General features: G+C 38.8%; 1 protein-coding gene across 1 annotated transcript; it reads right to left on the bottom strand.

Moving 5' to 3' along the window:
- Nucleotides 1-203: 203 nt before the first annotated feature.
- On the bottom strand, nucleotides 204-6,266 carry LOC106915861 (LHFPL tetraspan subfamily member 3 protein-like). The gene is made up of 3 exons (XM_088006190.1): nucleotides 5,954-6,266; nucleotides 3,665-3,692; nucleotides 204-1,414 (listed from the first exon to the last, which is right to left on the bottom strand). Exons 1-2 carry the CDS (start codon nucleotides 6,165-6,167, stop codon nucleotides 3,676-3,678), a joined length of 231 nt encoding a protein of 76 aa, XP_087862316.1. The 5' UTR covers nucleotides 6,168-6,266; the 3' UTR covers nucleotides 204-1,414; nucleotides 3,665-3,675.
- Between the last annotated feature and the right edge of the window lie 7,884 nt (nucleotides 6,267-14,150).

Genomic DNA, 14,150 nt, shown 5'->3' with positions numbered 1-14,150 from the left:
GAGAAATGGTCAAAAATAACGAAAAAGATGCAGAGCTTTCAGACTCAGGAAGAGTTTAGGAATCAATATTTGGTGGGATAATCATGAGGGTTTCACTAAGAGTGCTGGGCTCTTAGTTTTTTCCAAATCTGTATAGCTTTAGCACTTGTTGATTTAATCTAACCCTCCTTTCTGTTAAGACAGGCATAAAACACAGCAGAGACTTACAGTGAAAACCTTTATTAAGTGTTTGCAGTCTTAAAGGAATCTCTTTAGTTGCTCTAATGTACTGATTTATCAATATCTACAGAATATTTATTTACACAATAACATATGCATGAGTGAGGCTGGGACAGGCTTCAAAAGTTCCACTCGACTTGAGTTCAGATGTCAGCCGCGCCTGTCGCTCCGCCGCATTACCCTGTACGTCCCAACGAAACAAACAGAGCCAGGCCGTTAAAGAAAGACCCACCTAGAGACAAAGACAGATATAAGATACACAAGAGGACGGCTAACTGCGTGTGAGGTTGGCAAACTATTACACTCATAACACACTGACAGCGATGCTGTGTGTACGTGCATGCTCTCATCAAACACACACATACAGTCAAACTCGTTCAGCAGCTAGAAGTCCTGCAGCTGGCAGTTCAGATAGCCGCCATCACAGTGTAGATACACTAACAACAAAATATTAACGCCCCTCTCAAACTTGAGCACTGTGCAAAGTTGGGTAGTAAATAGGGTGTAGAACAGGTTCAGTTAAAATCCTTATAGATCATTTTTAAATATTCTCTGTACACACTTTGTAATTCTAGTTGTCTGTCGTATGATATCACTACAAAACAGTTTTAAATATCTTTTTCAGGGAAATGAAGTAGCATATGAGAGAGAGAGTAAAGTAAAACCTTAACTTTGTTTAACCTAAACACTACAGATTAATCCGATATAATTGTGTTTTTTTTTCTTCTTCTTCTTTTCACAAATAAAACATAATACTCATTCTGACGGTGACACACATTTTGGTGTTAACATAGGTTAATACTTGTAATTACATTTGTGTACAGACGGGTGAGAGTTGGAACATGTGTGGTTATGCAGAAAGAGCTTCAATGTCTCAGGGACTTGGATAAAGGATATTCCATACGAATGCTGTTCCTCTCCACAGAATAACAGTCTCTGCCCTTGCCATGGTCTGTGCATTGGTGTGCAAGGGTTAGGTCCTTAGATGATAAACGGTGCCCTTGGCTCCGTCTAAGTGCTGGAAACCATGAAGGGGAGCAGGGTGGATGAATGTCAAAGGTAGGTTACAGTGGTGAACAGGAAGGCTGTCTAGTTCCATTGTTTTCCAATTCACCGTTGCCTCTGTCTGCTTTCCTGAAAAAGGTTGTTGAACGACTGGTACTGAAGAGGAACGGACAGTCGGAACGAAGCGAACCTGCAGGAAAAAAAGAGAAAGATGTGTGTTGACTCAACAGTAGCTCTGTTTCCATTGACCAAATAATTACAAAAATTAGAATTTTGAAAATAAATGTGCTTGACGGAAATACGGCAATTTAAAAAAAAATTAGTTTTTTTTGTGTATTTTGCAAACTTAACTGGTAACACTTTTTCTCATTTTGCATCACACAGGTCATGTGATCAACAACTGGCTGTTACTACTGGCAGAGAATACAAAGAAGATGACAGGAAGTACAAGGATGCTGACGCTTATTTTAATTACATTTCACTGCAAAAACACAAAATCTTATTTTTAGTCTAATTCCTAGTGCAAATATTGTGTTACACTTTAAATAAGTCCAAACTCATTTATAAGTATCTCTTCAGGATGCTCCATTGGCAGATAAACTTACTTATAATAAGACAATTTCCCGATGTTAGAAGTGAAATAATCTTCCTAAGGAACAAGTATTTTTTCCACCAATATCAAGGAATTATTTACTTAAAATAAGCTCCTATATGCTGCTGATAAGTTACCTTTAAGTCAGTTTTGTCTTAATTCAAGCTCAATAAGATATTTACACTAGAAACTAGATATAAAAAAATTGGGGGATGTTTAAAGCAGAAATGGGTTATAAACAAAATTCCAAGTTGAACATCACTCTGCACAAATGCAAATTTTCACTGTTCAGAGTAACAACAGCCAGCAGCACGATGATGAGTTGCAGCTGCAATTAAGATCCAATCAAGAATTTGGGTCAAGAACGTGTGAAAAACGTCAATCCAGTGAGCTGAGTTAAAGAGTTTTATTTTTAATGGATCCTTTCCATGTAGTTTGTGTTTGTACTGTTTAGGGCTGAAACGATTCCTCGAATGATTCGAGTACCTCGATTACTAAAATTCCTCGAGGAAAATTTACCTGCCTCGAAGCTTCGTTAATTTATGTTTTATTAGTTAGCGCACCGTGTTCCGGCCGGGACTTCATTTGCGTTGCGCGGAGCTCTCACTTCCGCCTCTGAGTTGTTGACAAAAGCTAAGTCTCAGCGGCATAAAGTCCAATCTTCAAGATTGGGATTTTATTGATTGATGATAATGCCTGACTTTTTATCGTTTTTGGGGAACCAATAAGCATCCTTAAAATGACTGGGGAATGCCTGGAGTACGGCAGCATTTCTCCTCCGGGGCTGCTGGTTGAAAGCGAACGGCGGGAAGAGCGCTGAGGTGAGCGGATAGCCTGAACAGGGCGGGCGGCTGAGTAGCTGATGCTTACCGTGTAAATGTAGCTTTACCGACGAACCGCACAATAAATTTCATATCCCGGTCTGAAGAAACGGGTGGCGGAGCGCATCGTACATGGCTGGTAGATGAGTTTCTGAGTGTGACCAGTGAAGGTGTCGTAAATATCCCGTATTGCTTCCCCCCGTGTTCGTCCCCCGGTCTAACGGTTCGTCAGTCCGCTGGTCCATTTCCTCCCCTCCACCCCATGTTCGTTCATTCGCCCTCTCCTCCCACTCCAGGCGGCATTTCCCGTATTTTCAAACCCAAAGCGTGACAGGTTAGGTGGCAAGGTGAGTTTAATTAATCTATTAAACTCACTGAAGATGAATACATAAACTAAAAGCTGGATTGTAGACATTTTTTATAAGCATATTTGTGAGCCTGCCTCTTTGTTATTAAATTCAATATAATTTCAGATTTTTCTATAACTTTTCTTCTGGTTAACTTAGAACGTGAGCTATTATTGTTACAGGTTAGTTTTCTAAACTACAAAAAAGCAACTGTTAGGGATGCTCAAATATGAAAAATTGGACTGATATTGATATCTGATAGTAACACCGGTATTATGCCAGATTTACCAATATTTCATTTTATAATTTTTTTATCCGATTACTCGATTAATCGTAAGAATAATCGATAGATTACTCGATTACTAAAATATTCGTTTACAACAGCCCTAGTACTGTTAAAAATGTGAAAAGTGTTGCAAGTTCTGTGTAATTCACTGTCAGAAAAGCACAAATCTGTCTGTCATAAAGTAAGACACTAAATATCTGAGTTTTTAGAAAAGTGCAGGGGAACTAAAATGTATTATTATTATTGTAGCTCAGAATTTTGTGCCACATATGAATGAGAATTAAGTGGATGTTGTTGTAAATCTTGCTTTCATTGAACTAAAAAAGTATTTTAGATGCTCAATAGATCATTTATATGGATGCAAATAATTTTAATATGTTCTCCTTAAACTTACCTAAACATCAATTAGGCATTTCCTCCTTCTGTGAAAAAGCAGAAAAAAAGATAAAATTAGAGCAACACATTAAAACACATTAATAAAATAATAAAATAATTTATAAATATATCTTCACCCTTTGGTTTGTACCATAAAGTACCTATTTTTCATTTAATTTAACCAAATCTGATTTTTTTTTCTTCAAAATCGCTGAATTTTCGCATTTTCCCATTCAAATGCTCAGAAGCGAAGCCTCACCTGGGATTGCGCAACCTCTCGCTAACTGCACTGGTTGCCATTCTATGAGAGCATGTTCATCCTGCCTGTACGTCGCCAATAAAATGGTTAAAAACATTTAATGTATGAACTGATTTTCCATAATTTAGCTTATGTATTTAATGTACTGTGTTTTTATTGTCACTAACTGTGTGTAACGTGTTTCGTGTGCTGAGGAGCGATCAGAAACGGCAGAGAACAGATTCGAGGTGAGGCAGACAGTTCTCGTGCCTCATCGCTGGGGGCGCTCATGAACCCAGACAGTGTGACTCCACAACTGCAGAGTGAGAGACAGTAACTGCGAGCTAGTCATACAGTAGCTGCGCTGATACAGAGCGAGAAAGACGTGGTTTTGAGTTGTACTTTAACGGTTTCTCCCTTTGCTGTTAAGCACAGCACGAAATTAATAATGTCTACATGTCTAAGTTTGATTGAAATAACGGAATTATTCTGCGGCGGCGGCTATGGATGGCATGTAAAGGAATAGCCTTTTTGCCCTCCAGGATTGTACGCATGCGCGAAATTTCCTTATGTAAACAATAGCATGCAAGGGGTCTAGATTTGTAAATCCGATTATAATTAAATCGGTACCTCACCAGCTATGAACGTCACTGCTCCCAATTAACAAGAGTTTAGTTCTGGTTCACACGAATATTTATTATACATATTTAATATTTAACCTGGGATCAGATGGTTCCTTTCCAATGAAGAAAAACCCAAACTATTCTTCCCAAACTCATACTGAGCAATTAAACTATTAGTGATTTCCCTGCATTTAATCACACTGATAGTCGTTCAGCAAATTCAAAGAGAAAATTCATTTATTATGACTATTAATTTGACCAAAGTTGGCTTGTGTGCTTCCTGTAATTACATTTATGTGCTACTTTTAAGCTTTTCTAAATTAAGCTGTACTTTTTTAGTATTGCTTCGTGGCTCATAAAAACAAAAGAAGCGCCATATATTTTATGGTTTAGCTCTAATTGCTAATGTTATGGCCACTCTTGCATCACAAAATTTCCAGAAAACAGAAATGCCAGAGTAGTCCCTCAGGAGGTGGTTTTCGACTCACTCAAAACAATAAAAAGCACTCGCGGAGACTTTTCCTGTTTCCAAAGGAGTTTCTTTTACTTATAAAAATAACAAAAAATTATCTCCGAGTTGACTTCAAATAAAACGTTAATTTGCAGTACAAAAACCATTTCACTCCTCACTCCTTCACCAAACCATCAGATCAGCCCCAGCAGCTGCTTCTGCTTGTTAATCACTGCCGGAGGCTGACTGACGAGGAGGAGGGTCTAAGCAAAACAGATAAATAAATATATACATAAATAAATGTACAACAATAGATCTACCATTCGCATGGCTTTAAATCTGTGGAAATTAATAATTTAGTAAAAAATAAATTAATCTATTTCTTAATAGGCTCCAACAGCTAAACTCCTTCATGTTTTATTGCTTCTTTAATTGGTGTCTACTTTCTATTTTCAGTCTGGTGAAAACCACTTGGGTTTTCATAAATCAAAAGACTAAACTTAAAGCAAATCTTAATGCATGAATTGAAATATTCCTGCTTCCTCTGAGTATAAACTATAAAACATTTAGTCGTGTCTACTATCTTCTACTCTTTAAGTCAAATAAATGTATCCAGTTTTAGGTTTTGAACCTAAATGTGAGTTAGTGAAAGATAAACTTACAGCAGTAAGTTGTGTTAACTTGTTATTAATTTAGTCAAACCTCCAAGAGTTGAATAAACTGAGTTTTTAGGTTTGCACTTAAAAAACTGAAAGAAGCCGCCCTTTGTTACCCTGATTATTCACTTTCGGTCCTGAGATGTGCTTTAAGTGCAGGCGGTAAACTTAGCTCTAAATCTGCAAGCAGCATTTAATCTGAACACAGCTTGAAGATCAGTTCTCCTTCTTAGATTTTGTCTTCAACAACAGAAGCCAAACGTTTTCCTAACACTAGATTTGATATTCCTAAAAGAGATAAAGCATCAAATTTCATCAGATCAGTCGTGCATATTCGTACCCTTGCTCTCAGCCAGCAGCTCTTCTGTCATGAGTCCGTCCTGCCGGTTCCCCAGGACAAAGGCCAGGAAGGAGAGGATGAGGGCGTCCAGGATGCCCATGATTGCCAAGATGTAGGCCCAGCGCACTGAACAAGCTCCCAGGCTGTATTTGTCCGTCTGCTCTCCGCACATCCGTCGCACTTCATCGCTATCCCAGCCATCAGGATAGATCATACAACCCAGCACCAGACAGACACCTAACAGAGAGAAGACAGAGCGAATACAGAAGTTAGAGCTGCAGTATGTAACCTTTAAAAATATCTTTCTACAAAATTGTTGAAACCAGCAGCCCCTGCAGCTGTATAGCTGTGCGTACCTTGAGAGTTTTCTATAAGTAAAAAAGAAGTTACTGGATTTTTTTTATTGTCTAACCCTTTTTACTATTAACAAAATTTAGTAAATTCTGTGGAGGTGGTCACATGTCTGTCTTAACGTAAATGTTATTGGTCAGTTCACTTTTGTTTATTTCGCAGCTTGGCGCTAAAACGAATGAGCTGAGTTTGAATCCTCTCATAGCTCAAAGAGGAGTTGTGTAATCCCTGCTTGAACTTTTTACCGTGTGCGGTTCTGTGTCACCGGTTTATGAGCTTTTTTTTTGTGATTTCACAAACTGAGGAGCTGACGGATCACCCAGTTGGCCGACCGTGACATCTGCTGCGCTCATCCTGAGCATGCGCTAAGACTGTGGGTTAATCAGTTAAATAGTAGAAATTAAGCAAACGTTGTTGCTCCACATTCTCCTCCTCTGGACGTCTGATACACCACCTGAACCAGGACCAGACCATGGATCACACAGGTAGGCTTTGCTTTCCTGTCTTTATTATTTAGTATAATTTGTAAAAAAAAAACAAAAAAAAACAAAGTGGATTAGATTAGTTTTTGTGGACCATGTGCTTTATGTGCATATGGCCTGTGTGTGGTGTTTTTTTTTTTTGCGACATGCACATGATGCGTGTGACGTCTTGGGGATGAGATTGTGCAGTGATAATATTAGTTCCCTCCTATAATATCCTGCAGGCGCCTCTGGTTGAAACTGTCACTACGTTGAGACAGTCTGATATGAGACAGATAATTTGTGAAAAGAAAATTAAGCTCCTCTGTGTCTCTCAAAGCTAACTGGAAACACCCAATCAGAGCCAGAAGGCGGGGCTTAGTGGTGTCAATCACAATCTTGTGGCTGTGCTCATTCCAACCCCTTTTCTCTCTGCTGAGCTGCAGCTTCTTCCTGATGTGGTGAATGCTAGACCAGCTAGCATGGACACCAATGAAGGCGGATAAACCATTTTCCTGGAACAGTAAATTGTTTCTCCGCCATAAACACAGCAGTGAATAGTTCAAGTTCAAGTTTATTTATAGCACATTTCAGCAACAAGGCAGTTCAAAGAGCTTTGCATCATAAAAACACAAAAATACAAAGTCATGAAACACGTATTCAACAACATTTTGTCTAGTGGCATTATTACATATCAAAATATTTAATACTGTGACATTTATTATGTTTTAAAAGCAGCTCTAGGCAGCTGGGTTTTGAGTCTGGATTTAAAGGAAGTCAGTGTTTCAGCTGTTTGGCAGTTTTCAGGAAGTTTGTTCCAGATTTGTAGGATGATTGACAGCGCTAAGTCCCTCCTCCTGGCTCTGATTGTTTTTTTTTCCATCAGCAGTGGGGCATTTCTTCAGACAGCAAGGTCTTTTCACAGATCAAAAAACAAAATTTTTTGACATCCTGCATCTTTAAATTCCAGTGTAATAATTGATTTTATGGCTAATATCCAGAGAAGAAGGACTGACTGAGGTGTTGTGGAAATTGTCTTCTGGTGTAATCTCCTTGCAGCCTCTCCTTTGCTTGCATGGTGTTGCATTTATCCTGCTGATTTTCATCCCGGCCTTTTGCCAGTCAGGCGGAAAAGCAGACAGTCAACACCAAAATAGAGCTGAGGAGAGTCATGGAGCGAGTGACGGTGTCTGAAACCCATGAAAGTGTGGATTTTGTTGCATTAGGTCGAATTTGTAACCTGGACCACGTCTCTTGAAATCATACAGCTTTTAGCTTTCTCTGAAGTGTAAAGACTCTCAAATGTTCATTTAAAATGAGTTTCCTTTCTGAGGTGAAGCTGCAGCAGCAGAAATTCAAGAGCCTGCGCTGGTCTCTGTTAGTTTTGGCCCGAAGGGTAAAATTCCTCTCATCTTTAATTTGAATGCGGTTCTCCTTTGAGGCGGTGCTGCTGTACATGTACACTCAGGAGCTGAGTGTACATTTATCCTGAGTGCAGTCTACATAAATAATAAAATCATCTATTTTTTATCTCCCTAAACACTTTTTAGCGTTTCATCTCTTGATGATGTGTTTGTTGTAGTTTTCCACCTACCACACAAACTTAAAAGGGAATATTCATATATTTCTCACAAATCCTTCGCAGCACAGAGACACTGCAGTTTGTTAGTTATTCTGCAGCCCCAATACTCCTGACCTACATCAATTATTAAGAGATATATCCGTGTGAGAAAGTGAGCAGTGCAGGAATTATAGAGCCGTATCTTTGCTCCAGATTATGCAGCATACCTTAGAAACAGTGGGAATCATCTGTTGTAGATGTTACTTCTTTATCCCTCCGGTTTTTGTTGTCATTACTAATTCATACTGACATGGAAATCCAAAGAGCAAAAACTACTCAACCAGCAAACCACTGAAAACTCAAGACGCCACAGAGGACGAACTCTTAGGAATGAATAACTGTACTCTACTCACATGACAACCTTCTATCTTTTAGCAGATAGCATAGCTTGGAGTGAATGCTAGGCTAGTTAGCATGGCCACTGATGATAAACGGTTTTCCTGTAACAATAAGTTGTTTTTCCGCCATTAGCACACTGAGCAGCGAGTACACTAGATTGATTGACAGCGCTAAGACCTTCCTCCTGGCTCTCACTGGTTGCTTTTGGTCGGGAGCCTTCAGTAAGAAGAAGTCTGAGAACAACTTTTAGCATTTCAGTGGGTGGAAGACAATTAAAATAAGTTAGTAAAGTTTAATTATAAAACGCTTTTCACAGACATAAAATCACAAAGCACTGCACAATAGAAATCATACAAAACATAAAGCCAACGCAAGAAACACAATAAAATCAAGAAATAAAAGACTGGGAAAATAAAAATGTTTTTAGTTGCTTTTTAAAAACCTAAACAGAGTCAGAAAAACGTCAATTTCAACGTCAAAATCAATTATTTTCTCAGATCCTAGTTAATCATTGACTAGTTGTAACATCATAAGTTAGATAATAGACCAGATATATTTATTGAAATACAACAAACTTGAAAAATGAAAGTCCATCTGCTGCCCTGAAAATGCAATTTAAGTCACAAGAAAATTGTTTTGGTTTAAACTCAGAAATTAAAGAACAACAAGAGACAAGTTGTCCAAACATTGTTTTTTAGATAGTAGACACAACTCAATGCGGCTGAAGTATTTTACAGTGTAAAAATCATTTATTGGTAGGCAGATGGAGACCTCTGCAGTTGTTTATGCTCATGTTTTATTGTTATTTTAATATTTATTTTGTGCACTTCTCCAAATTGTGTTTAATAATTATGTCTGGGAATAAAGACCCCAAAAAACACATTTTGTTTCTGGTTTGATTTTAATTTCACCAGCTCACACCTGATATCTTTTCAAGCTAGTACAAACCCCTTCCCTCTTATGCAACAAAACATTGGTGTCAAACTCTGGGTTGCTGCAGCCACATTAGTGCTGCTCTACAAGTTCAGCTTTTATGAATGAACGGAGTTCACTTGGCTTGTAGCAGGCAGCAGCGCCAGATTACACAACAAACCCATTTCACACAGGGGAGACTTAAACGTGGCCCTGACAGGCAGCGATACGGCCTCACAAGCACCTGAGTCACTCATCTCCACCAGAGCGTAAGATGTTGTAGGATCACTGTCTGTCAAACGCGCCTCAGGATTCGGCTTCAAAGCGAACGTCACTGCGGCCGACGCGTGCGTTTAAATCCAAAAGAGGACTGCTGTTTCTGAAGCAGGCTCTCTTCTTTCTTCTTCTGGTTACACACACTGAAATGCACTGACTGGCAAATGTCTGAACTGCTGTTTACATAACAATCTATCAGTTTTGTTGAGCATTTGGTTTCATTGCTTTGTGATTGAGGGACAGTGGGAGGAAATGAAGAAGATGAGAGGAAAGTCTGCTTCTGTGCTCTCTCATGCTTTCTTTTTCTAGATCCTTCTATGTGTCCCCCCAACACATTCTGCAATACCATCATGAATATTACATGGAGGCTCAGGTGGAGTGAGTAGAGCTACAGAGCTGTGAAGCAGGTGAGAGATTGTTACAGAAAATTTTCTTTTTAGCCTTATTTAATTTCATTTTTGATGGAACTGATGATACTGTTGACCATTTATTTACTGATTAATCTGCTGTGTTTTTGTATTTCTGTAAACAGAAATAATGTTTACATGTTTCCGCAGCTGTGATAGCAGAAGAGACCTGAAGATGTCTTGGGTGAAATGCTTAACCTGGCAGTTGTCTTAAAGGACTGACGTGAGGAATGTAGCAGAGAAAGCTGTTTTAGCCTCATCGTAGGTTACAGCCCTTTGGCTGTTTATGTTCCTCTTTCTGTTTCTATTATCTTGCTTGAACTAAAAACATCACATCTTTCTGCAGCACGTTGGCTTCGCTACTCATCTGTTTTGTTAGACATGCCAAACATTACAGCTAAACGCTGTACTGTGTTGAATCCAGCCACACTGCAGAGCCACATGACACTTGAATTCACTCTGAAGCACCTTGACAGAAAACCATCAGCCCTAGGGACATTTTGAAAACATTTTATGGGAGCAGGCATGCGTATCAATGTCATGATCGACTTTCATACCAATAGAGCAATTTTTGCAGCCATGAGAGCGATTTCAAAATTATTTTGGGGTCAAAAATTCACTCCGTTTCTCACTCTGCGTTTCGGCAGTTGGAAATTTTGCTCGTTTTTCGCTTTACGTTGCCATCGTAACTCTGATCCCCAATAAAAATAATAGCTCGGATACCATGATTGAGCCGCACGTTTTGATACCTTTTTTGTGGGTGGGCACGCAGCCGTGCGAGCCGCATTAAAGGTGACAGAAGAATAATAAATAAAGACACAAAGAGACATTCTATTGGGTGTAGAACAATAAGTGCCTGCCATGCATTACGTAGGGAAGAGGCAGTCACTGCTCTTCCCTACATAATGCTAATGGCATGCCCCAATAACAGGAAGAGAACATGTTTTGGTGACACCGTGTACCAGGAATGCACTAATCCTCAATTACTCAGCACAAAAAAGGTAGACCCAGTTCACGAGATGAAGTCTTGCATAACAAAACATTTCCTTTTCCTTTATTTTATTTAACCAGGTAAACCCCATTGAGATCGGATCTCATTTCCAAGAGGGACCTGGGCAGAAATCTGCAAAACACAGCCACCTGATTACAAAATAAAATTAATTAATGCATATGCACAAGAATAAAACAGTATAAAATAATTTAAAAACAGTGACACTATTTCACTAAATACATCAGAGCTTTAGCCTACCCAATTGAATTTACTATATTCACATTACTAGAACTTTCCTACAGTTTATAATTTTACAGCCTAAAACTTGTAAATGTATTTTATTCATGTTTTAGAGTTACACAACAAAGAGCAGTGCAAAACTGGGAAGAGAAAGGAAAATGGTTCACTTTTAACTTTTTATTTTTTTATTAAAAATGTAAATGTCAAATGTTTGATATGCATTTGCATCTAGCCTCCTTTTCTCCAAGATCCCTGAAATACAAAATATGGGCACCCAGTTCACAGGCCAGTTTGAATCAAAGTCCCAAATTATGTGATAATCTGTGCGTGTCCAGAGAGTATATAACGTTTAACCTGTCATCTGCTGCCATAAACATCTCGGTTTTTCCATTAAATCTGAGGCTCACCGCTATTGGCTGAGCGCGTGGCTCCCTGCTCTGTGATTGGTTTCTTATTCAGCTGCTCCTTTCTGACTGGCTGAGGACATGGAGGGAAAACGGCCGACAGAGTGGAGTCGAAAAACGCAGCAGTCTGAGACTTTTAAATGTTTACAACAATGAAAATGACGAGAAAACAAGCTACTTTTTAAATAAACCAAATGCGCCTGAAGTCACAGAAGCAGCTTAGAAGAACTTGCCATTTTGACAGCCCAAACCATCGACAATGAGATTGATATCATCGTTACCCTGGTAAGTAGAAGTGGCTAGCAATACAAAATAGCTGAAGCTAGCTCAGTCAGCAACCGATTGTCATCGATCAGTTAAGGTATTTTCAGTAACATTTAATTTAACAGTGACAAATGCTCACCACATACAGTATTAAATGCTGAACTGCAGATTAATCTCTTCTCAGAAACAGCAGCACACCTGACAGAAAGCAGCCGTCAGTCAGAGCTAAAATAAGCTAGCAACTGACTGCATAATCCTGCTCTTTACCTTTACCTCTCCCATTCTCAGGAGAGATGGGGCAGATCGGGCAGGGAGAGTGAGGAGACTGATTATGAGGTAGGACGAGCCAGAGAGTGTGTGTTACGTGTGTGTTGGATACAGTTTGTGAGGATTGGGTCTGAGCCATCGTTCAGTCCTGTGTGCAGACACCATCCTAACACCATACTAACGTCATTGCCGCCATATGCTGGAGCCTCTTGGCAGAACTGCTCTCCATCTCTCCATTTCTTCTTTTCTTCAGCCAGAGACTCATTTTACCAAAATGGACCAGGAGAGGCACAGGAAGTCATTTCTGCCTGGAGCCATTAGCCTTAACACTAATGTTTTAACTCAGGAAGAGTTCAGAAATCAATATTTGGTGGAATAACCACAAGGTTTTTAATTGGGTTCAGAGCAGTGGGCTCTTATTTATTTTTTTTCCAGAGCTGTATTTATTTTATAAACTTTATTTCTTATGGCAATATTTATATTATTAATATTTAACTCCTTAGATGGAGTAGCTTGTCAACGAATAAGTAATTTCCCTTTGGGGATGGATAAAGTATATTCTATTCTATTCCCACACACACCTGCCTTGTTGAGTCTCTTCCATTTCCTGGGAACAGTGGGATGAAGCAGTTGGAGAAAAAAAGAAGTAAAATAAAAAAAGCTTGCTGGCACACTGGCAGCTTATATAAGGCAGGGCAGCTAAGGTACGCAGAGCGCTGCAGGCAAGTCTGACGGCGCACCAGCAGATGGCACAGGATGACGTGATGACTCTGGATTTGTCACAAACACAATTCCTCATTTTCCAGAAGAGGCCAACAAATCCCAGAGTCACACATCCTCCGGTGGTCTCTACGGGTGCGTGGATCCCCGGTGACCTCCACAGCAGCAGCGAAATTGGATTTGTGTGTCTGGTTTGCCAACACAAACATCCCTGTAATCTGTTTTGCTGTAACGCCGTCAATGCAGCTGCGTGTCTGATTGTGGCTCGTTACGGACGGAGCTGCGTGTTGGATGGAAATAAACACTTTGTCAGCCTTTTCTTTCATCGGTCACACATCCAGAGCGAGAATGGGAATCACAGTTTTACCAAACACATCTATTATTATTATTGTGATTCTCTTTGTTTTCTCCTTGTATTTAAAAAGCTGTGACCAACAAGATTTAGTATGGAGTGAAAAAAAACACAAAATCTAAAGTATCTTTGGTCTTGTTTCTAGTGCAAACATGTTTACATATTTAATATTTATTTAACTGTCTTTGGGATCAATAAAGTATTTTAGAATCTGAATAAGATAAAACTAATTTACAAAAAACATTTTGGCATATGAGCTTGTTCTTAGTAAATAATAGCTAGTACCACTGGAATATTATTTACTTCTGTTATAATTAAAATAATCTGCAGATAATTCCTAATATTTAGCAATACATTTATTATTATTATTATTAATATTATTATTATTATATTTAGCAATATTAGGAATTATTTTCTTACAACAAGCTTGTATATTTTGATGAAAAGTTATTTGTAAGTTAGTTTTGTCAGAAACTAGACTAAAATACTGGGTGGGTTTGTGTTTTTGCAGTGTGCTAGAGGAATTTACGAGAGTAAAACAAAAAAAAAAATTTAAATAAAAGGTAAGAAAACCTCCCAAACTAGTCTTGAT

Source organism: Poecilia mexicana, unplaced genomic scaffold (assembly GCF_051168715.1).
Source record: "Poecilia mexicana isolate PSO_F unplaced genomic scaffold, ASM5116871v1 scaffold_6, whole genome shotgun sequence".
Lineage (NCBI taxonomy): Eukaryota > Metazoa > Chordata > Actinopteri > Cyprinodontiformes > Poeciliidae > Poecilia > Poecilia mexicana.
This window is presented reverse-complemented; position numbering and strand designations above follow the sequence as displayed.